Source organism: Perca fluviatilis, chromosome 18 (genome assembly GCF_010015445.1).
Source record: "Perca fluviatilis chromosome 18, GENO_Pfluv_1.0, whole genome shotgun sequence".
NCBI lineage: Eukaryota > Metazoa > Chordata > Actinopteri > Perciformes > Percidae > Perca > Perca fluviatilis.
The window spans coordinates 14,083,243-14,109,013 of NC_053129.1; the positions used below are offsets into that span (position 1 = coordinate 14,083,243).

Sequence of the window (25,771 nt, forward strand, 5' to 3'; positions counted from 1 at the left end):
GCAGCTCCCTCCAAGATCAGCCCTGCGCTGACTGCGTACAAGGAGATGAGCTGTATGTTCAGCTAATGGCTACAAGTAGCGTCGCTCAAAACAGTATCAAATTGTATTGACGTTCAAGCGCTGTAAAGAATGAAATATGCATCTTACTGTCGTCTCGTCTGTTCTCCGAAGGCTTTCATCTTTGGCAGACTGCCAAAGCAAAGGGTTCTTGGGCAGTGTGTGTTTTACCAAATTGAAAGTGGCTTTTTATGCTTTGATTGAAGGGGCTGGAGGCATTCAGACTATGTTAATGGACAGTGATGGATTTCCATTCAAATCAGCACTTAGTGTTCAATTGATTGGTGGTCAAGCCCAGGATCATGTCACTCTGACCTTATGTGCAAATCATACAAAACTGGAATCCTGTCATTTTTGCAATGTTCAGTATGTAGAGTGAGTTTCACATCCTATTCTCTTCTGGAAATTATAGAAAGTATCTCTCCATGCAGTCACACGCTGCAAAACTTGACTGTGAGAAGCAGGCAGACAGACAGGCTGTCAGTGGGGAGCGATTCTTCAATAGGGAAAATGTATTGCCTCAGAAAAGTTCAGCATGATAACAATGGGCGCCACTAAGCCGCACAATTTGATTGGGGGGCGTGAGGGACATGTAGAGGACATTTATCAGCGTGACACAAGACACAATACTCTTTGTTTGATTGGATAAATTAGTTGGAGCTCATTTGCTTTCACTGCAAAATCCCTTACAGGGCTTTTTTTGTTGTGTTAATTAAGCCGGAGCAACCATTTTGTATGCTGCTTGTGTATTGGGGCAGCACAGGAGAGAAAAAGATCATTGTTATTCCTCTCTTGCACCTCAGAGGCATTGTAGATTGCTTTTTTATATGATTTGCGCAAAGATGAGCTGCTTAAATGTATATTTGCTAAAATTAGTTTGTTTTCATTTTCCTCAGACAGTTGCCTCTGCTGAATACAAATTCTTTTTGTTTTTCTCTGTGTGAACTGAACTGTTGCCAGCGTCCAATGTTTTGTTACGAGAGAAAACAGACGTCGTACAACAGACTCATTCAGCCCGCTGAATTTGTTAGACGATGAAGGTTGTGGGGAATTAAAGTTGTATTCATCTGAAATCTGAAAATTGCATTGCTCACGGTGGAGATGATTTCCTCTCAGGAATTAGCTGTATTTGTGAAGACATTTGTTAAAAACTTATCTGAGCAAAAACGGCATCTCTGATGGCATTTCCTCAGCTAAGTGATCCACTGATTATGCCTGGTCACGAGGCACTGCTGTGCATTGGCTGCTCTTCTTAGTATCATTTCCCACAGTTAAACTTGAAATGTGACCAGACGGAAGGATGTTTTAAAAAAACAAGCTGGAAGCACGGTTTGAAAACCATTCAGCTCTCCGGATTGAGTTGTCGTGGTGTCTTAGATAGTACAATAAATAACACCATCCATCCCCTGCAGATATTTTGTGATCTTCTGTGCTTTGAAACAGTAAAAGTCTACATATTGTACCAGTAAGTTCACCAGTGTCATTCTTTTTTCAGTAATATTACTTTAATGCCTCCAGGCCTTTTAGTTCGTTTACACTGGAAATGTCTCCTATGATAGTGCTGCTTAACCCTGCCTTGTGTGCTGCTTTTATAGCCTTTAATATGGTACCTGCGTGTCACACCGAGATCGTCTGGGGCTGCAGCGTCTCACCTCGCTCCTCACACCGTCTGCCTCAGACAACTGACCTCTCATTAATCACATAAATCAGCTGCCAGACAAGGTGCAAACTCCCAAATACAGGCAGGTCTTGTTTCAGTTCAGTGCATTCAGAGGGCAATTTGGGTTGTAAAGCAAGGTTAAACCACAAAACCATGACACAGAGCAGTACTGTCTCTCACTTCCTTACAAAAAAGCATTCCTTGTCTTCTTTTTTTTTTGCCCTGGCCTGTGTTATGTTTTGCCTTTCCAATAATGGACATTTTGTTTGTGCTGCAAGGTTTTGGATGCAGCTTTGATTTATTAATAATAATAATAATAATACATTTTATGTAAAGGCGCCTTAATATGGATTAACTGTAGGCCACTGTTGTAAAGGCGGTGTGTTTTACTGTTGTAAAGGCGGTGTGTTTTACATTGTGTATGCAGCTGGGGTTAGAAGCTGGCACGACATGAGTGGGACTGATTTAGAAAATGCACCTTACACATTTCACGTGATGACTTTCATTGGTTTGCTGAATTTGATAATGGCGATGCTTTTTGTCTCGTTTGTGTTTCATTATTCAGGATGCCAAGCTGCGTGAGCTACTGGATGTCAGCACGCTGGCGGGGAAGATGGAGAACAGGATGCTGACAGTAGTGAGCGGCCCTGACATGGTCAACATCACCTATCTGAACTTCATGGCCTTCCAGGAGGACACGGCGAAGGTAAATATTTCGCACCAGAACAAAACCATTATAATGATAAGGCGTTCTATTCGTGTCTGTGGGATCCGTTTTAATGAAACTTTTTCCTGAAATGACTGGGGTCAAGTTTTTCAACTGAATAAAGTGATACACTAGGCGTTTAAGTGAATCACAATAAAGGTTCATTTAAATGAGGAAAAGGCTGTGTAACAATAATGTGATCATTTACTCAACTTCTGTATTTTTTATGTGATAATAAATAGGTGGGATCAAATAACAATTTATTCTCTGTTCAGTGTGGAGGTTTTTGATGAAGGCACAATTTCTCTGTTAGGTTAACTAACTGTTCAAATGGACATTATCACCATATATCCACATCAGCATATCCGAACTAATGTTTGCATTAATTCCTAACACGTCAATAATAACAGACCACCCCATTTCAAGCCTCAGCACTAAGGTTTGCATCTGACTCTGTATGTGTGTGTGTTTTATTTACTGCAGGAATGGGCGGAAGAGCTGTTCAACCTGGCATCTAACCTCTTTGTACAGAACATGTCCAGAGAGGCCTGCCTTGAGAAAATGTATGTCATCCACACATACACACACACACACACACACACACAACACACATTCACACACACAAACACATACAAACACTCACACAAGCAGTCACACCCAAAATGTAAATCCCCAAGATAAATATGAAAATCAGGTCTGCTAGAAACAAACGAATGTCAGTCATCACAAGCGTCACATCAGGTATTTACTGTAAATTTACCGGGAAAAGCAAATGATGATTCTCGTCTAAAAGAGACATATGACGGACTGTTATTCCAACTCTCCAACGATACACAATAACTGTTTACTTACATGTGCATGCAAAAGCATATTTGTAACACGCACGTAACTTCCCAAAGTATGCAATAAAACATCATAAACCCTGTGGCACACATACAGACTTCTTTATGCATACACCAGGGTACATGTGCACTGTACTGTACACTCACACACACACACACACACACACACACACAGGAGGTTGCTTATCGCAGCTCCACAATGCAGCCTGAGGGTTAGAGTTTAAAAGGTCAGGTAAAAACCCCGCATCGATGGAGAGAGTAAGGAGAGAGAAAACAGACAGGAAGGAAGGAAGAGGATAAATAAAACAGCTGGAAATATGTTAAATTAGTTCATGAACCTGCATGTGCATCTCAGTCTGCTTATTTGCTTCTCAGTGCAGGAGTGCATATGTGACAGCATGTACTTGTTTGGGTTTGCATCCATATGGTTCCGTAGCTTATATTTTTGTTGCATTGATGACATAATGACAGACCCGTGTCAGTAGATCCTTAAACCGGTCAAGTTGCTGACCTGCAAATTGAGCAGGTGTCACAATGTTAAAAAGGAGTCACCATTTTTTTGGGCTCCAGCCTATTACATAAATCACCTGAGCCCTCATCGCTGGCTCTTTGTCCAGTGAGACAGTTATCATCAATCGCCCTCACACCACCTCTGATCCTGTGTAATAACGTTTTTAACGGCTAACAGCACCGCGCTCGTATTGATCTGATCGAAATACACACATTGATCTATTGTTGACAGCTGATTTATGTGTGCAGTAAGTAAGTGCAGCTTACGCAGAGTGAACCTAAATATGAATCTGCCATATTGTATTGAGAGAATATAACGGCCTGTGCTTGGTGATAACTCCCAGCTGTCTGATGTTTATCAGTAAACAGAAGCCATTAACTTGCACCCCTGAGGAGTGTAATTGACTTATGAGACAATAAAAGTGGCCATCGACCACATAGTACACACAGATTTGAATAGAATTGAGTAGAACAGCTTCCACAGTCACGCTGGTTGCTCGCAGTTGTTGTGCACTGCTTGCTTACAAATAAGACGATTCTTTGTCATACCACCCCCACAGCATGAGGAGACGTTGATGTTTGTCTGCATGTGGTTAATTCTCATCGCTAGGTCTTATTGCTGTGATATATTTCTTTTAGCGTCTATAGGCAATGTTCCCAGCAACAGGAAATAAAAAAGAACCCAGCATGTCTTTAAGTGGCTGCTTGCTACAAGATGTTGTTTTGAGATCAATGCCATAGGGCTGTGGCCGCTCCTGCTTGGATTTTTTCGCCTTGTGCCTTATCAATGATTAGGGTTAGAACTGCACATTGTTACAATGGGATGACCTGTGACTATGCTAGAAAACTTTACCAGTACTGAAATTGTTTTTCTTTTCATCCCATGACAAAAAAAGTAAGTGTTTGTGCAGAAATAAGTATCTGTATTACATGTGACTTCCTTTGTTCAGCATTACCTAGAAAGGGATAGTAGAGAGTCAGAAGGGAGAGAGAGTGAGACAGACAGAAAGAGAAAGTGGTGAGTAAAACAGAAAACAGAGACAGATGCAAGTAATCAGGTTTCCCCTCTTAATAAATAATACAGGCAGATGAGGGCATCAAGAAACACCCAACACCTTCTTTACTTTCTCCCGTGACATCAACTGTTGTCAACTTACTCTCTTACTCTTACTTACTCAACTTTCTCTGCCAGAATTTTTCATTTCACGTTTTCCTCTTTTTTTTCTTTTTTGAAAAAAAATAAATAAAAAAAAAGGCAGTTTGTCCCTGTTAACCATTACAGCTATCTGGGACTTTGCCTGGGGCACCCGGCCTGCCCTATGATGTGGACACTGTAATGGATATTAATTATTAGCCAGGAGCCACTTAAAGCCCAGCCTGTTACGGTTGTTGCAGCTAAGCTATTTTTAGCCCAGGCTGCGCTGCCTGTGTTGCTGCTGCATGGCTCTGTGCTGCCAATGCAAGACTTCCAGAGATTAGACACGATTCGAACCCGTCGTGTAAACACAGCCAAATAACTCAAAGTGTGCACAGAGAATTCTTCACATGCAGTCAGCCGCTCACTGTTATAGAGACACTAGTCTCGCTTTGCCAGACCTTCCTCCACAGCGCGCAGAGGAGGGTCTGACTAGTCCACACAGCATTCCCGGGATGGGAGAAAAATGTGCTCTGGTTTATTCTTCCTCCGCCTATTTTCCCTTACTGGGGCATAGGCCGCCTACAAGGATTCTCCAGCCTCTCCAGCTGTCCCCAAGTGTGGCATGTCCTCTTGACATCGGCGTCCAGGTCTCGCCGCCAGCTGTTTCTGGGTCAACCTCTCTTCCTTTTCCCTTGGGGATTTCATGAAAGGGACTGTCTGGTGATATTGGAAGCCAGTTTGCAGAGGGTATGCCCTATGGTAGTTTGAAATTGTCCGTGGCTCTGGTTTAATGGCACTTCTTTAAACCAATCATTATCGTCATGGGCGGTGCTAAGCGCCGGACAGAGCCACGGTACCGCTGCAAAATAGCCTCGGGAAGGAACTTGTTTTGGTGGAACGTGTGCACGTTCAAATGTTGTTTTAGTCGTGCAACAGAAAACTCAGATTGGACAGATAGTCTAGGTAGCTGTCTGGATTTACCCTGCAGAGATCTGAGGAACAGTTAACCATAGCCCTCAAAAATCCACCTGAGTTTAAAATCCCAACACAAAGGAAGCAGAAGGTAACGGACATCCGGCCGAAAAGAGGGACATCCGGAGGAATTTCGGGTGGCACTGGAGCAATTCCGGAAGTGGAATGTCATGGATATAGACTATAGAGACACCAGTGTGCCTGTTTGACTTTGCATACTCGCTCATAGACAGACAAGGAAAAAGTCTATGTACATCAGTCACACATGTAAACTCAAGCACACACACACACACACACACACACACACACACACACACACACACACACACACACACACACACACACACACACACACACACACACAGAAATTACATTTATGCAAGTACATTACTCAAATAGACAAACTGTTGATTTCATGTTGTGTGTGGTGTGTGTGCTCTGTCCAATGCAGATACACTCGGCTGAAGCTGCAGCTCAACCCTGAGGGGCGAATCCCCGTCAAGAAGTAAGTCTCTCTGACTCATCCTTCTCTCCCCTGCCACCTCTCTGCTCTTTTGATCAATGCATAGCTTCCTCTGCCTTCTCTCGGTACTATGAGCATGTATTCCTTTCAGTTTACACACATTCTCTGCATATATGTGTGCATTTATTAGAATATGTTACCCGTCCCTTCTGTCTCGTCACAATACTCCCTTTTATTTTTCCCATGACTCTTCAGCTGTGTGTGTGTGTGTGTGTGTGTGTAGCATGACCCTGGAAAAGTCCCATTTATATCTGTCACTAACTTCAGCTCAAAATCTGTGTGAGAATTTCCTTTTATGAATTTCACTTATCTGGGAGTTTGTCATCAGCTCATTGAAAATCCAACTCACTCCATCTCCATTAGTCAAGTTGAACTTTCAGGCAGCCAACAGTGAACTTCTGCGATAACCTCCCTCAGAGCCGCAGAGGAAAACAGTGGGTGTCAACACAGAGAGGCAGCGAGACACTCCTTGCCGTTTAGGGAATTAACCTCCTAGCTGGGAGGACATGTCAGCTTGACTGATGTCAGCTTGACTCTGCTCTCCCACTGAGCATACAGTACACGCTCATGGATCTGCGCAGGAATACCTCGTCATGTAATTAAAACAGGCTAGGCCAATGGAAACAGAGCTAAACAGCTAGCAGCAGCTGTAACGACACTGGAGTTCATTGCAGTAAAACTCATTTATTGTCTACAGTGCCCATTCAAAATGTGCCTGTTTGGAACGGGCCGACTGCTTGGCCTGTGGTGCTTGAAGCTTTCTCCAGAACCATTCTACCCCAAAATTACTTACAGAAGGACCCCAAATCTCTTAGCAACCACACTGTATAGCCTACTACTGACGTACTGTGTACTCCTAATTCAGAGAAAAACATTGTACTACAACATTTACCTGATTCAGGATTTACTCACAAAATGTCACAATTAAAATGTGGAGTAATCGCAGACATTTGCCTTATGGACAGATGGCGGCACACCATGCGCCACCCAATACTGCCAAGCAAACAGCAAAAATCTGCATTAATCAACCACCAGAACTGGACCGAGTACAGAGACAGATTCGGCTCCGGACTGTGACTGTGTGTGCAGAGAGAGAGGGGGGGTGGAGGAAAAGGTAGAAGGCAATGCAGATAAAGAGAGTTCTTCTTAAACTACATTTTAGTGTTGTCTTTTTTTTCAACGATATTGCATGTTGATATCGTGACAGCGTTCAATGACAGCAGTGCTCCAAATTCCAAAGTTCATTGGATACCCAGAAAACCTGTGTTAAAGTAGATTGGATGGACAGTTCATGAGATATTTTAAAGACAGACACACACACACACACACACACACACACACACACAAATACAGAGGCTTCCCGATTTATTAGATAGATATACACTAGAATAAAACACAGGACAGTAGCCCAACCACACAGAAGCACTCTTTCTCTACACTCAAAATGACAAGGTCCAGTAAAAACCATTCACAGTACGTCCAAAGCTAAAAAAGAAAAAAATCTAAAAACCATTGGAATATCCTAAAACTGTGGTGTCACAAAGCTGAAAACAGAGCTGTTTGTATTAGCTCATGAAAACCTGATGTTTTGAAGATGCATTTTTTTCACAAGACAGCAGTCATACAATGGTCAGTTATATGTGGAGTTGGAAACATTTTAACTGCATATGTTGTGTTTATTCACACAGACAAAAGCTTATTTTGGTGAGACTGTTGAGAAAGCATGTGTGGAGTAATGTAAATGGACTGTTTTTATATAGCGCTTTTCTAGTCTTAACAACTACTCAAAGCGCTTTAACATAGTACATGAACCACTCACCATTCACACACATTCATACACTGTGGCCGAGGCTGCCATACAAGGTGCCAGCTGCTCATCAGGTAAACATTCACACACATTTACACTTTGATGGCACAGCATCGGGGGCAACTCAGGGTTCAGTGTCTTGCCCAAGGACACTTCGGCATGGAACTGCAGGGATCAAACCACCAACCTTCCGATTGGCAGGCGACCTCTCTACCACTTAGCCACAGCCGCCCCTGTAATAAGTACTTTCTAAGAAACTGTAATATGATAATGGTTGTGGTAATGGTCATTGTAATGGTAATGAAATGCTAATAATAAAAATAATAAAACAGTAAGCAATGACAACAATTTAACTTTATGTGATCATCTGTGTAAACATGTCTTTGTTAATATCGTCTTTATAAAGGATTACAAACATCACGTTTTATGTAGATATGGTGTTGCCATCTAGAGTTTAGACAGTGTGAACATCAGTATTCACAATCAATCAATTTAGTCTGTATTGTAATATTAACATTTGAATATATCAGTTCATTAAAGGGATAGTTCAGTGGGGTCGGGGGTTAGTTGTATGAGGTACTTATCCATAGTCAGTGTATTACCTGCAGTAGATGGAGTAGTTTCCCCAGTTTGGAGAAGCAGGAAGGATTCCCGACACGGACACGTGTGTATGTAATGCTGTGGACAGGGGCAGGGGCAAAACCCATTTTAGCACACTAAAAAAAGTTGTTATTGTGTGACTTTGTTTTTTTGAAGGGTTAGAAACTCCCATGTTCTGCGAGGTAAAATACAGTTTTTGTCGAATGAGTCTGGTGGCTTTGAAGAGAGTGATATAACAGCTTCAGAGCTGTCTGACGGCAAGGTAAAGCAGTCAAAATAGAAACGCCTATTGGTATGATGAAATATAACTCAACAGCATCAGAAACTACAGCTTTTCAAATGCATATTTATTAGAGGGCTGTTATATTAGACTGATTTGGTTTTATTTTTTCCCACATCGTCTCTATTCAGTTTTTATGTTTTGTTATTCTGCATATATTAAAGTTTCAATTTTTATCTTGGCATTTCTTTGTCTCATTTTTGTCTTATAACATGTCATTTTCCCTGCAATTATGTGGTTGTATTCTCTTCTTTTTAGTTTAACTTTTTTCCTTCTATCCTTGTTACTGTTTGCTGCTGCTACAGCAGAGCTTTCTCACAGGGTGTCCTTAATAAGTATCAATTAAAAGCTGTGATGAATTCACCAGTTTGACACAGAGGATCAGAGTGAAAACTCCTCTGTATGTGTGGCATTTTCTGTGATTACTCATCAGGCTGTGTTTTTCTGTCGCCCCGCAGTATCTTCAGGATGTTCTCAGCAGACAGGAAGCGAGTAGAGACAGCCCTGGAAAACTGTAACCTCCCTTCTGGCAGAGTGAGACCAAAATACTGAATCTCTCCCTTTATCATATCTTTGAACCAGCTCATGTCTCTGTCCCGCTTTCTCTGCCTCTCTTTCCTATCTTATACTCCAAGCTCTTTCATCATTTTCATCCATTCATCCATCCATCCATCCATCCATCCACCCACCCACCCATCCATCAGTCGGTCCTCTCACTTCAGCCCATTCTCTATTCTCCTGAAACAGCAGCTGATTGCTGCTTTGCTCATTTGTTTGGAGTCTTATTTTCTGGCTGTCTGCATGACTTCCCACTCAGAACTGATTTAGCCTTGGTTGTAATGAAACAAATAGACCCAGTGGGAGCAATAGAGATGACAAAAGCTGTTTAATCTTTACCTCGCCCGGATATCACTAGAGAGAACCTGCCCCGTCATGCAGTGGGGTGTAAACAGTCCCCCAAACACAGCAAACAGTGTATTCCAGCATTAGCAAGCAATTTGCATGTTTGAAAGTGAGAAAATGCTGAAACATATGCATATTGTAGCTGTAATGAATGGCTTCATAATACAAACAAAATGAACATACACACGCTAGAAATACAAACACGCACGCGCACACACACACATATATAAGTATACACATACACAGAACAAGCTATGTATAATTAGCACAGGGAGAGCAGGAGGTAAGAACGTGTTGCTGTATGAAGGTCTGGTGGGATTTGCTGTTATTCCAACGCTCAAGTAATTACAACTAAACGGTGGTGCTGTTAATCCCTCAACACACACACACACACTCATAGACAAAAGCACAAACACAACGTAGCTTCCACCAATGTCTTTAGAATGACTCATTGAGTTTTAGCAGGGCTTGACCTGCAGCCCCCCCATCCCTTAGTGCATCCTTCCTCATCTTCTTTTCTCCCATTTGGTTCTGCTCTGTTTCTTGCTGGCACAATGCTATTGCCTGCTACTGAGCACACTGTGTCTTTATCAGACCTGTTTTGGCACTTGTGGCCACAGATTTTTTGTTAAAGTCTAGGTTCAAATCTTTGTTTAAAAAGTGAAATGTATATGCATGTACAGTAATCACTTCCAGAGAGAGACTAGAGGTTGGGGTCAGCTATAGAACATCCCATAGCATGAAAGACAGATATTGACTTGTGCACATAGAAAAGATCCATCTTGGGCAGTTACAAGGGTTTGCTGAATCCAATATGAAACACTTGTACGCAAAAATGTTCTTGCACGAGTCCCACTGTGTGAAAACTTCAGTTACGTATAACCTTTGATGGTTTAGCACCCACACACTACATTGAAAATATAATTGTAGCAGCACTAGTGGATCACTTCCAATACTAGATTTGTAGTTCTTCCACGGCGTCTGTACCCACAAGGCCACCCCTGTGATTTGTATGTACAGTACGTATGTGTATGCGTAGACCATGTATGTGACCATGTTGCTGTCGTCTGCAGCAGAATGACTCCATCCCACAAGAGGATTTCATTCCAGAGGTCTACAACATGTTCCTGAGCAACATCTGCCCCCGATCTGAGCTGGACCACATCTTCTCTGACATGTAAGAACCACGTTTCCCTCAGTAGTATTTGCCTTTTTAAAAAGTCTTGTCAGGAAGTAATCAATAATCTTTTCGGCCTCCAAAGAATACGCTGATTCCCAGTTAAAAAGTTGTTTGAAAAACTTGAAACAATGTGAGAATGATTCATTTAATATCATTATTTTCACAGCCATCTGTTCCCCGTTTCAGACCGGCAGTTAGATAATGGCTGCAATCCCTGAAAAGGCAATATGGCTTTGCAGGCTTAAGACACCTGCTTTTACTCATTACAGTCGTCATAAGCCGTTAATTAGTACAGATATTGTGTCATAATGGCCCTGGTTCTCCTCGAGCCTGGCGGTGTGGCCCCTCGTGCTGAGCTGCCCCTTGGCCCAGAGGGACTCAGACCATCAGCGGAGGCAGCATGCTAGCAGGACCGGGGCCACACAGAGTCATAAATCTCCATCCTAATCACAGTTAAGTGAGATGGCATAAGAGCCAGAAGGATATGGAGATGATAATTTAGTCGAACAGGCTTAGATATGAAAGGCGTTTTAATCAAATCTCATAATTTACTCAACACAACATTTAATCTTCTGCTCCTTTGCGCTTGTGTTGCTCTCCCTTTCCAGATCTCTTTGCTTCCTTAATTAGCGCTTCTTCCTCCATCATTTTCTCCTTGTTTCATTTTCTCGTCTTAGTTTTTGAATTCTGTTCTTGCGCCCACATCTCGCTTGGTAACCCTTCCCGTTTTCTCCCTTTTTGTATATCGACTACTCACCTTATCCCCTTCTCTCTTCTCAGGGGAGCTAAGAGTCGTCCATACCTCAGTTTGGAGCAGATGACAGAGTTTATCAACAGTAAACAGCGAGACCCTCGTTTGAACGAGATACTCTACCCTCCCCTCAAACCAGAACAGGTCCAGATGCTGGTGGACAAATATGAACCCAACGCTTCCCTCGCACAGAAAGGTCAGTGGCTCAAATGTCTGTCAGTAAACACAAGCACGCTGTTATGCTTATACTGTATGTCACATAAGACACAGTCCACAGCAAGGTTTTGTACATAAAATAAGGTGCTCATAAGTCATTTTTAACGATTAATACTACAAGTAATTAATACACTTGATGTATATGTAACCAAAAGTGCAATTGTGTTATGTAGTAAAACATTTTGGAAAGCACAAACAAAATGTTCACACATATAGCCAACCTCTTCCAACCCTACCCCTAACTCTGCACTCCAGCCCCCACCACCAATACATTTGGCAGGGGTGTTGCCATAGGAACACTGCTGCCTGGTGTCCACTGTTGGCCACAAATACATATTCAAGTATGTTAGCATGTATATAAACACTAAAGTGAGTCATTTACATATTTCTCTTGACTGCTCTGCAGTTTTGTGCTTAGTATAATTCACAAATCTTGTGTCTTTCTGTACATCTGTTTCTAAGAAAGGAAATGCCTGGAAAGTAAAAAAAAAACATATCTGATGCAGAGAATGTGCACAGACCAATGATTTGATTGGCGGAAGAGTATGTGCCAATTCAAATTGTATGTCTGCTGGAAAGCATAGTGTGCCAAAATGGGTGACTTACCACAATCTGTTCTCGAGCAAATCACTGGGTTGTTTTTTCCCCCCTATTATGTCATACAAAACCATTTTGAAAATAATGTAAACCAAATTATATATAATAGAATAAAAAAAATTGAAAATACAAACTCAATATGCATTTGATTAGTGTATAATTTGTATTGTGCACTAACATTTAAACAAATGAAGCCTATTGACTACACAAAATGTCTCCGGCCTCCCAATCAATACGACATGTAAATTTAACGCTATCACAGCATGCCACTTGATTTATAAAATGTTTGTACCTTGGGTGTGTTTCCCAAGCAGCAACAGTGAGCAGCTCAGTCTTCATGGATGATTGACTTGATATACCTGCATACAGCTGTTTGTCACTATGCTGCAGATCTCAAGTTAGTTGAATATATTTAAAACTACTTGGAGAACAAAAGTCTGGAGGCTATTATTAAATAGACTTAACTGTTTTAAAATAACAAAATGCTAATCTTTGGTTCCAGGAGAGGCTGTTTATCTAAAAACCTGTTCAGTGTATCATTACTATGCCAATCATATTTGCATGTTTTATTACTGGTTACACTAAAACTAAATCCACCTGAACTAACTCAAGCAAGGCATGAGTGCCACTTTACTCATCTCTTCTCCTAAAGTACCTACTTTACTTTTTTTTAAATTTTTTTTATGTGTGACAAAATTAATCGGGTGCCTAAATTAGATCAAATACTTTTTGAAACCACATTGAAATCTCCTGTTTAACCGCCCTGTGTTTGACTCTGATCACAGTGATGTGCTCGTACTGCGATGTTGTGTGTTCAGCCCGTCCCAGGCTCTCTGGAAGCGTGCCCCTCTCTGTCCCAATGACAGATTTCCCCATGTGAAGTATTTATCTAGCCGGAGGAAGTGCTGCCATCTGCTCTGCAGAGGGGTCCAGAGCTCCACATGCTACCTTCACACACACTTTTTCCTCTCTCAAGGACACTCCTACATGCATGTAGAAATGTGTGTGTGTGTGTGTGTGTGTGTGTGTGTGTGTGTTTTTGCATAGTAAGCATGTGCTTGTATGTTGCACTGAAAAAGCATCATGTTGTTGCACACAGTCAGTATGCGTAGATGTGTATACGCCTTAATCGGAGATAGCAGATAGAGTGCATTAGGTGTGATTTAGGAAGACTTTCTATTTCTTTTCTGCGCATTTTCTTTGTCACACTTTCTCATTATCTGTATCCATCTGTGATTTTGTGGATATTATACCTTTTATTCATCTCTTTAGTGCTCTATCATTGTCTTGAGTCTGTGCTCGCTCAAACGTTCATACATTCTTTGAATGCAGATGAATAAAATGGTAAATGAAACAAGACGCTTAAAGTCTTTTATGTCAAGAGTGGATGGTGGCATATCATCGCATATTCATCTTTGGTAATTGTAGAGAGGAGGCTCTTTGTCAGACTTTGTCAGTTTGCGTCCACTCTTCTAGGTTATCATTACATTTAGAATACATTTACACTGCAGTTTCCCTTCAGAGTCCTCTCCTTTCAGATTAAACTCCACCTTTCAAGCATCACCTTTAGAATAACACCTGTAGGTTCTCACTCAAGTACATCTCTAATCCAAGCCATGTTAGCACAATTTCTTCCTGTTTGACCTACAAATGTCTTGGGAACTGTGTCACTTTGAGTGGTACAGAGTTTAGGCCTCCGCCTGGCAAAGGGAGGTCCTGGCAGTCAGCAGGGAAGACGCTGAGTTCTACTGAGCTCACATATCACAGACAGCAGCCAGCTTTAATTAGTCCAGCAACTCTGCAGAGGGCGGCACCGCATTAATTAGCATAAAGTGGCCGGAGGGACCTGCTGCACCCATCGAGCTTGCATCACTTAGCATATTTAGCATAACGTCAAGCAAGTGTGTGCGTGTGGGTGGAGGAGGTTGCAAGTGTTTTGGTTTAGCTTGGAGCCCTTGCTATATATACAAAACTGAATCCGTGCAGGTGTGGTGTGTGACGTGTATGGTAATGTGTATGGAAATTTTAATCTTCTGTCTGGATGACTGGAGCTTTTCTTCTGTCAGCTTTTTACTTATTCGGCATTATTCACTTTGTCGAGCAAGTTCAGTGAAGACATGAGCTCAGTGATGACAGCAAAAAGGCAAAGCTTAACATAAGTGACCTTGACAAACAATCACAACCATGAAAGAACAACGTCAAGCAGTTCAGCTTTTTCAGATCCCTCTATGATTTATTTTGGTCTGTAGCAATGCAAGTTGAAGCTAGTGGAGCCTGAAAGGTAGAAATTCAGGTTTGTACTGGAACCTACCTGTGAAAACAGGAGATTTTTTTAATGCATTTATCCACGTAGACAACTTACATATTTCTAATGAAGGCTAATAACTGACAGTATACGCCCACAGTAAAATGTAAGAAACTGAAACACTGAGGTACAGGCTTTAAGGATTAACCGCAAAGGATTTCAACAAACAGTGAATTAGGGTTCCGGCTAAATTAAACTACTAATGTAATCTCAATGTTAATTAGTGGTTATGAACATTTTTGTAATGTAACCTTTAAAACCTGCTCATTTGTATTCAAATGCAGTATGTGTACGCAGTATAATGTACACACAAACACTCAAAAATACACTTTTTGCAAGATTGTTAACCATGGTACATGTTTTATTTAAATCATTGCAATATATATATTTTTGTAAAATGTTTTTTAATAATGTAGTGTAAAGGATAAGGCTGACGATTATTTATTGATTGATGACTTCCCTACCCTGTCTGTAGCCCCTAGCCCATTGATTCCTACTGAATCTTATATATATATATATATATATATGAACAGTTTGTAAATATCTAATTACATTTTTAGAGAAGGCTAGATAATTTTCCAAAACAGCAGGGCACTGTAATTCTAAGCAAACGTTACTCAAACAAGAGGAAATAGTGCATTTGTTTAGGACTATTTCCAGCCGTGGATTATTACACATTTGGTGTGCTAGTAAGTATTTACGGCAGCAGGACTTGCGTGGGATTTATTCAAAATAAACTGCAGTGCCCATGTTCATCCTAATGAACAAACATTTCACCCAGTGCAACAGTGTGTCTCACTGATGTGTTTTTAATAGATTGTAGACAACAATGGAGCTCTATGGCACAGAGGAATAAGCTTAAACAGGTTTTGGCTACAGAGACAATACTTGTTATAAGATCAATTCATATTTGTTTTAGTTTTTTATTGGATTTGTTGACAATAAGAAACATAAAGAATATCATCAGACTTATGCTTTAGTTTTCAATTTCAATTTCAATTTAATTTATAGTATCAAATCATAACAAGTTACGAGTTATCTCAAGACACTTTACAGATAGAGTAGGTCTAGACCACACTCTATAATTTACAAAGATCCAACAATTCCAGTAATTCAAACGTATCATTTTGACTAACATGTCTATGCACTGTGTTGTGTTTTGTGCAGGTCAGATCTCGGTGGAAGGCTTTGCCAGGTATCTAAATGGGGAGGAGAACAGCATCATCCCCCCTGAGAAGCTGGACCAGAGTGAAGACATGACCCTTCCCCTTTCCCACTATTTCATCAACTCCTCCCACAACACATACCTCACAGGTATGCACATACATCGAGACTCGCGTCAAATGTCTGTGGCATATGTAAACTCTGTCTGTCTTTCTATTTGTTTCGCATTCACATACAACCACTCAACTCGCTTTTACTGACTGATTGCACCTGCGCATCATTTATTCTTCTACACATGAACAGATCACTTGTTCATTTAGAAATACCATTTTGGTTGCACAAGTAAATACACCTGACTTCATACTTCGCAGGTCAGTCAATCAAACGCGACAGTGCAAGTCAGGCCCCCTTTCTTGCGTTACCTCTCTAGAGGTTATCCAATCAAGTCGTGCAATGAGACTCAATTCATTGATATTCATGAGTTAAATATTTCTTTAGAATGGTAGTCACAGTAACTGGCTCCCCGAGCACGGCAGGCACAATACAGAGGCCATTTTCTCTTCAATGGATATTAAAATTCATCTATTCAAATCTATTCTGGGGGGAACTGGAGAGCATTGAATCTTTCAAGTGGATCAAATTTCTCCAGCGATGGGAAAAAAATGGAATTCAGGTAATAGGCCAAACTCATGGCCTGCCAAATGAAGAAATGAGAAAAACAAACAAAAAAGGTCTTTGATTATCACCTAACGAACAGTTTTTCTGCAGGTATTTTCATAGTGAAATTATTATTATAGGTGCGGTAGTGCAGAATGCATTTCTGTCCTTGCAGTGTTTATGTTTCACAACTTTATAATAAAGATCCCCAAATGATAACTTGACTGACAGCAACTTATTCATTCATGCTGTTGTATTTCCATCCTACTGATGCATGGTAAATTAAAGCAATGTTTTGTGCAGTGTACAACACATGACCTCATTTAGTAAAGAAAGTGTTTCCCTAATGGCTTTGGGCGAGGATGTCAATCAAAAGAAGAGAAAGAAAGAGTGAGAGTAAAAATGAGTAAAGGAATGAAAAAAATCTGGAGGGATTGAATGATGCCAGCTGACGTGAGAACACAGATCTGCCTCTCACTTTGACACAGTTCCAACCATGTTGCGGGAAAGCATTCTGCTAATGTGAAGAGATAATTGCTGCGCTAATGGTGACAGGGTGATGAGATCTGCATGCTTCAGATAACGACAGTCGTATTGTTTTTACTGCATGCTAGCAACTAATGCGGTTAAATGAGCTCTTGGAAGGTGGGAGGGCATCCTGGTTCTTCTGGGATCAATACAGCAGTTACCTGAAGTGGTGTGTTGATGTGTGTTTGCTTGCTTATGTGCGGAATGCAGCCGGCCAGCTCGCAGGGAACTCTTCAGTCGAGATGTACAAGCAGGTTCTGCTGTCGGGGTGCCGCTGCATTGAACTGGACTGCTGGAAGGGTCGCACCACAGAAGAAGAGCCCGTCATCACTCACGGCTTCACCATGACAACTGAAATCTCCTTCAAGGTAACACAAAGAGAGCAGAGTGATAGCTATATAGGCGAGGGGTTGCTTTGTGTCTTTAGTTATTTTAGGGTTAAAATGGGTTTCTGGGTTTCATCTTTATTTCCAGTTGATTCTATAAGCATGAGTTTGCCTCGTAGTGCACACTTTAAGGTTACATGCAAGTGTGTTGGCGGCCACCTATGTGTACATCTGCATCGTCAAACATATGCACTCCTGTGCCAAAATGCTAAACCTTGATTCAGGCTACAAAAAGTAAAGCAAATTAAAAGAGAAAGGTAAGCAGCTTAAATAAACAATATGTACTGTAGATGGTTAATATTCTGTATTGTTTGTAGCTTCAAATTTGTAATTCTATTTATTATGGGGACACCTGTGATTACTGGTGCTGGCAGTGCATTTTGATACCAAAGCAAACACTCCTTGAGCAGCTACTACTTGTCAGAAAATACCATAGCAAAACAAGTGATGTATCTGTTTACATTGCAGCCAAACAAACTCACATTGTTTTAATAAATAAGTCAGCCAATAATAATTGCAACTGCGATCTGATTTCATGTTGCACACGTCGCAAATGATGAAAGTTACATGTCTTGCTTCGTAGACGCATTTTTGAACTATGGTGGTTTGCGCTAACTGCGGTGACCAACACATTGCATTTTGTGTGACCGCTTCAGAAAAAAGCCACCCCATGTTTGGCTTGTTGAACACCTTTAATGTGAAGTGGTGGCAGTAGGCAATGTTCTGTTTGCATTAGCAATAACTTAATACAGTGCTGACAAAATGTAAAGGGAGTGAACAGTAAACAGTGAGGCTGTTATTAATGAGAAAACATTACGCTGGTTTACATGCATGCAACGTTTTCCTGTAAATGTGAATACAGTTATTGGCTATTGCGGAAAAATTATCACCATCATTTTTTTTTTCTAAATGGGGTTTGATTTAATGATTTATTTATTTTTTGTACTTAAACACAGACAGAAAAGCAGACAGATACAGAGCCAGACACAGAAGATAAAAGTAAATATGGAGGAAAGCACAGTTGAATAAGAAGTGGGATAAACATAAAGTGGGGCATGCATTCAGCAGATGGCAAATCATAAAGGAGTGGGATGCGCTGAATGGCCCTAAACTGAAGTGCTGAGGGGCGCTTAATTGAAGACCCAGAAGATGAGAAGACAAAGAGAAAAAAAGCATTTATAGAAGGAGGAGGGTGAGAAAATCTAAAGGCAGAGTAGGTGTGAGGAGAATAAGAAAGAGGGAGGTGGGTGGGTGGATTGATTGATCGAGGAAATTTGAGTAACAAAAGAAGTAGAACAAGCTTAATGGAATTCCCCTGAGAGTGAAAGAGGAAAATAGTTTTGAGAGACAGAGGATGGAAGAGAGCTACAGATGGAAAGGGTTGAGTTACAGGTAAAGATCTTTTTGTTTTGTTTTTTTTATTGGAGGAGCAAATGGAAACGAAGGCATTAAGCGAACTGACACCATTGTTATTGATGGCGTAATTGACTTAGACAATCAGTGGGTTAGGAATCCGATATCAGGTGTCGAGCTGTCTTCACTGGAGTTGAGCAGTGACACCAATTCACGGCTCAGCTCCCATTCTCGTAAAAACATATCCACGCTGAAATTTGTGTGGACATGAATGACTGAGTACACAGCAATTTGTGATACACTTGACAGGCTTTCCTTTCACATTTTAAACCAGAGAGTGTACCATCATGTTGACATCCTGCACTCACACATACACTGAGACAAGCATTTGATACACACAGCCATATAATTATTGCAGTAGCCTCAATACACCATGCAGCCAGATAACATGTTGTATTTGGAGTAAGGCGGAGTGTAATTTATTTTTTGTACTACTGAAAAACTATCTTTCTGTCTATTATATGGTTATAGATTCTTAAGAGATTTGGGCATATTCTCTGGGAGAGGCTCTCAGCTATTGTAGGAAACCATATCACTGTAAATGGATATGATTCTGGCTGCTTTAAGAGCTCAAGAGTGTTTGCAAATGCTTTATTTTTTTGTGACTGCACAGCATACTATCACATGAACCAACGATGACAACAATTAATGTATTACATTACTCAAGTAACAATAACAACATCTTACCCTAGGTGTGTGTATTTAACATCATTTATAGTTATGTTATCAATATTCTGTCTTCTCTCCTTGTGTTTTTAGGAGGTGATCGAGGCCATAGCAGAGTGTGCCTTCAAGACCTCGCCCTTCCCCATCATCCTGTCTTTTGAGAACCATGTGGACTCGTAAGTCAGCAGATCATTTCAAGTCAGGGGTGCAAAGTCCACACATTGAGCGTCAACCTTATTGATAAGCACTGTCTGTCATTGGATGGTTTAACATAAATAGGCTTAAGCAGTTATTCTTGTGTGCATCAGCTGTGTAAACATCCACGCAAGTTCAAATTGGTTGTTATGTCTTTTAATGGCTTCGAGGGGCTTCTTAGGAGTAACATACATATTCAGTGTGTATTGATATTGAGTAGAGAAAAACCACGATGGTGTGTGTCTGTGTTTGTTTCCGTGTGTGATGACTCCCAGACCGAAGCAGCAGGCTAAGATGGCAGAGTACTGCCGGTCAATATTTGGAGACGCATTACTGACAGAACCTCTGGAGAAATATCCTGTGAGTACATAAGATTCTCAAACACACACATGCACATGTCCGTACACATATATTCATACTCTGGCTCTCTCTATCTTTCTAACACGCACACACAGATGCATACGACATGGCCAGCAGCGAGGGGATTCAGCAGATATTATCGCACAGATGAGTGCACCGAAGAAGTGTCCTTGAACACTGCTGGCCAGCATGCTACATTCAGGAAGCAAAAAGCCACACCTTATTGCATAGTCACACAAACATATATTCATTAATTTGTTCACATACACATTACAATTTCTTTGTATTTATGTCGCTCCCTTTCCATCTGTCTCACAAACATATTGACATGTCCTCCGGCACCAACAAAATGTGTTGTCGGCTGCCTTTTTTCTTCCACTCCTGGCACGCTCCTGAATGGCCTCCCAGACTTTACCTCTGTCTCTCTTTTCCAGTTTTCATTTTCAGTCACAGACACACACATACCTGTGGCTGTTTACATGCCATGGAAGCCAACTTTTAATGATTCATCTCGCAGCCATTTTTATTTTCTCTTCATCACCCCTCTGTTATCACGGGAGAGACTGCAAACGACAGCGGCGTCAGATTAAATGGAAGTGTTTTACGCTGTAATAATCTAAACGTGGCTTTTCTTGGCAGCCCTTTATCTGTCTCTCCTCTGTTGCCATGGCTACTAGTGAAAAGCTTGCTTTGTCTCTTTGTGGCCAAACTCTTCTGTTTTTTCTTTTTTTCCCCACAGGCGTCTTTGTGTGTAATGACGCAGGCACTTACGTGAGGCAAATGTTAGACACTTGTTGCACAAACTCTTGCACGCACACTGTCTGAGGGAACCCATGAAAACATGCCACTTATCCTGTACACATATGTACTTTAACATACTTCCTTGCACATTATTCACCCGGGATGTCTTGTCCCTGTTGATATAACACTGTAGAGCAGCTTAAGTTCCCAACAGCCTTCTGACCGGATTTGACATTGAAGTGTTATTATCAGGGGGAAGCCTTTCGAATGGAGTGGCTGAGGGAAGGAGAAGGAGAGAGATATGGGGAGACTAACACCAAGGGAGCAGTTAGCAAGAGAGACAGAAAAAGAAAGTGCCGTTGAGGAATCAGATTTCTACCACTGAGCATGTAATAACTGGGAGAGGTGAGTGCAATGACAACCACACCCCTCTGGCATTGAGACAGCCGTTTATACAGCATATCAAATGGGATATTGGCTTCGTTTGTCCATAAGGGGCAGATAGGGTAATATAGCTAGATTGGTTCTGGCTGAGCCTGAGCCTAAGGTAAGAATAAAGAGGATTAGAGTTTTCTGAGAAATTCAAGCTCCTCCTGTGTGTCTCCACCCCACAAAACCTCTGGTGACGGGTGACTATGTTTGTTTTTCCAATTACTCGGAGGACAGTATACTCTTTCCAAAAACATTAGCTGAAATTAACTGAACATTGAATTTGTGGGGATGGGCTCTGTGGTTTCAGGGTTGGGTGGCTTCTTTTTTCTTTTTTTTTATGGCAGGTTGCAACCTATAGGGCTGCACAGTATATCGTTTTTTTTATCATCACCAAAATGTCAACTTGCGCAATAAACACATTGGGAAAGGTTTTTTGAGTTATTTGAAAGAGAGTATTAGTGGAAATCTGCAATTTAAAATGTAACTATAATCTTTTTAGTGGTTGCTTTTGTGTTCTGTTCAATTTTCAGTTTGTTCAATAAAAGAATGTTGAAGACAGGAAATCATTTCCTTTCATTTGTTTTTAATTCAACAAGCAATTTGTTGTGTTTTAGCAGTATACTGAAAGCAGCAGGAAGGCAGAACTGAGTACACTCTAATATCTGTTTAGTTATAGCAGGTGATATTGTTACTGCGATACTCTACAACGTTATCAGAGCCCTAGGAACCATGGTTAAGGTGCATTACCGCCACATAGACTGAGGTTGCTGATCTGCTTGATAAATGGTATATGGATTACTGCATTGAAACAATGCTTTTTTAGTCTTAGCGACCACTCAAAGCGCTCTACAATGGCCTAATTCACACACACATTCATATAGTGGTGGCTGGAGGCTGGGGGCTATCATACAAGGTGCCACCTGCTCATCAGATAAACATTCACTCACATTCACAGCAATTGGAGTTCAGTATTTTGCACAAGAAAACTTTGACGTGTAGATTTCAGGATCGAACCACCGACATTCCGATTGGTAGACGACCAACCTACTATACTACGTCTTGAGCCACAGCCACCAAACGGTAGATTTTAAGGCAACCTATTGACAGAGAGATAGGAAACCCCATGAAAGTTTGCAAGTTCTTACATCACCTCATTTAGGACCATGTTCTCTACAGTTAGAAAGAGAACGTGTTTTAGTCGTTGTTTGAATTATTAAGCACGTTGTATATACAAGATGTGCTAAGTTAAGCATCCCCTGATGACAGAAAAGAGCATGTGCCAGGGCTGAGCCCCGGACAACCTCGGAAAAATGTAACCCCTGATTATAAATGCTAAACAGTATGCAATATGTTGAGAAATAAGGCTATTTTTCTTGTAGTTTGTTCACTTTTGTTGAGGCTTAGTTTTAAGCTGCAGGCAGACCAGAATTGCAAAATGTACACGCAAGCAGAAAGCAGGCGGGATTGAGAGTAACGTGGGCAGAAGAGCAAGCATAAAACTGTTGGTGCTAGCGTGTAGCTAGCAAGAAAACAACAACTTTTCACAAATTTAAGATAATACACCAAAGGTTGTATTACTCTATCACAGTCCTGAAACACATTGTTAAATTTCCAAGAATTAATCAGATCCTTTACTTCAGGCAAATAAAATGGAGTCATTGAAATTGATTGGTTGCTTGATTAAGTGGCAATACCTCAATGTAAAAAATAGTAGTTCACGAGTAAAGGTCCTGCATTCAAAATTGTACTTCACTAAAAGTACAGAGTTATTATTGGCAAAATGTACTTATAGTATCAAAAGTAAAAGCACTATTTTGGCAGAATATTACTCCTGTGAGTGTTACATTATTATATATTTTATTGTTGAATCATTATGAATGTTAATGTTTTAGTTGAAGATCATTTCAACTACTTTACATACTTGTAGTTTGCTCTAGAACAACACATCATATTTTATGTTTAAGTTGATATTAAGTCGATCTTTGCAAAATCTCAATACAAAATGGAATTATTTAAGTAAAGTAAAAGTACCAAAAAATGGTACTGAAGCACATTACTCGAGTAAATCTACTTACATTCCACCACTGGCCAGATGTTACAACTTGAAAGTGATGAGAAGTAGAGCGAATATATGAGCAAATATATTCCTAGAATCTAGTGCGACCATGTATTTACTTTTTTGGAGAATTTTCTGCCTCTATTGATGCCCTCTTTTCACCCCCTCTGTACAACTGAGACAAAAAAGGGGGAAAAGCTTAATTGAATACATCCAGGTAAATTGTAGTTTAATCAAACACGTTTAGTGCTGTGCATTTAAGTGCAGTTAAAATGACGTGCCACGTTCAGTGCTGAACTGGTTCAGTTTAAGTGGAACTGTTAGAGTGAAGCCAAAGCAAACAGGACATCTAATCTTTATTTTATCACTTCCCAGCAACAACATTAGAAAGGTGTAAATGGATGTGTGTGGCAGCCGGGAAAGTGGGTTATTGGACGGAAAATCTTGGCTTAAGTTTGGTGCATGAATCACTGTTACCCTGCTCTTAAAAGTGAGAAATGTTTAAAGTTTTGTTTTGTTTATTAGCTGATACGTTGTAAACTTCATGGGTTATGAATGTATGTTTGTGTGTATTCAACATTTCTGCTGACTTTCTCCGTAATGCATTATTTATATCCCTAAACACTGTGATCCAAAAGCAGTGCACCCCATAAATAAATCAGAGATCATCCTACTTCTTGCCAGCTCCCTTGAGAGGGTGAATGTTTGTGTTTAACATGTCCGTTCCCCAGGAAGCTGATTTTAGTGTTGAAAGTGTAAACTTTTGAGCTGTTACAGCAACAGAGTTTGTATTGCTCACTAACAACCTCACGGTCACTAACAAGCTCTGCCTTGCAGAATCTCCCAAGGGGAATTTTAAGCAGAATAAGATTTTCTAAAACTGCCATTCATTTACATTTTGAATGACTCACTCCAGTAAACAACTTCAGTATTTTCTTTCTGTAATTAGCTAATTTGTCTCCTAACATTTGTTTTTAGTTTTCATGTTGACGTGTTTGTCACAAAAAGAAACCATTTGTCTTTATCCTTCCATCCAGATCATACAATCATACAACAGTTTTTTTTTTACATGACCTCTCTGTGTTCATTGCTTTCTCCCCGTCCAGCTGGAGTCTGGTGTGCCGCTACCGAGCCCGATGGAGCTGATGGGGAAGATCTTGGTGAAGAACAAGAAGAAACACCACAAGACAGACGGAAGCGCCAAGAAGAAGCTCTCGGAGCAGGTGTCCAACACCTACAGCGATTCTTCCAGTGTTTGCGAGCCCTCCTCCCCTAGCGCAGGTACAGTTAGCACTCCCTTTGACACACAAGCGCACACACTCACATCCTACAAACAAAGCCATCAAGTCCCACTGGAACCGTTGAGTTATGATGTTTCAAATGCAAAATATAGCCTGACCGTCTGGGTCCATCTGTAATATGGACCAACACCTCTATGCCATGCAGAAACTGAGTCACTAGAGCAAAACAGTGCTGTTGTTTATCATTCATCATTTTCATGGCCCTCTCCATCAGCTGAAGGTATTATTGGCTATTGCATACCCTCTCTGTCCGGCGTATACAATGCTAGTCACTTGGGTGTCTTAAACACAGGCCGGTAGTGGCCTTCATTATGTCGGTGTGTGTGCATGTGGCTGTGTGCACATTATACTAGAACTGTCTGAAGTTATTATCTCAATTTATGGATTTTTATATTTTTTTATATTTTTTTATACTTTATTGTAGTGCTTTCATATCCATTCACATGTTATTACATATTTTTTCCTGTTGCACTTCAATTTTGTACAGTTTTATATTATTTAATAACACACAAAAAGAAAAAAAAAAAACATGTCAATATGTATATGAGTGTGTGTACGTGCGTGCACCTGTGTGCATGTGCATGTGTATTCACTTGTGGATTTTTATATTTTCACAGCTGCTCTGTTTTTAGTTTTCCCTTATCGTTCATATCTGTATTGTAGTTGGCTACACTTTGTGTGTGTGTGTGTGTACATGCATGCTTCTTTTTATACTTTATATTTATTTATGTTTGTACATAAAGGATATCATTTAGTTGTAAATGATAATAAACCTTGCAATCAATCACCTTTAGTTTTCTCTGATCGCTGAGCTGCAATCTTCAT

At 40.7% G+C, this 25,771-nt stretch overlaps 1 protein-coding gene across 4 annotated transcripts in view; it reads left to right on the plus strand.

Annotated features, from left to right (window-relative positions):
- The window catches only part of LOC120546742 (1-phosphatidylinositol 4,5-bisphosphate phosphodiesterase beta-1), a 116,286-nt gene that overhangs the window by 58,759 nt on the left and 31,756 nt on the right, over positions 1–25,771 (plus strand). For 3 of the 4 annotated variants that reach the window (XR_005636930.1, XM_039781909.1, XM_039781907.1), the window contains exons 4-14: positions 2,283–2,423; positions 2,907–2,986; positions 6,337–6,390; positions 9,554–9,629; positions 11,072–11,175; positions 11,959–12,125; positions 16,215–16,361; positions 17,607–17,764; positions 19,955–20,037; positions 20,332–20,416; positions 24,752–24,926. Coding sequence is in view for 3 of the 4 variants with exons in the window: in XM_039781909.1 (XP_039637843.1) it covers positions 2,283–2,423; positions 2,907–2,986; positions 6,337–6,390; positions 9,554–9,629; positions 11,072–11,175; positions 11,959–12,125; positions 16,215–16,361; positions 17,607–17,764; positions 19,955–20,037; positions 20,332–20,416; positions 24,752–24,926 (1,270 nt within the window). In the remaining variant the exon portion in view is untranslated. The remainder of the gene's footprint in view (positions 1–2,282; positions 2,424–2,906; positions 2,987–6,336; positions 6,391–9,553; positions 9,630–11,071; positions 11,176–11,958; positions 12,126–16,214; positions 16,362–17,606; positions 17,765–19,954; positions 20,038–20,331; positions 20,417–24,751; positions 24,927–25,771) is intronic. The other variant, XM_039781908.1, reaches the window with a different exon arrangement.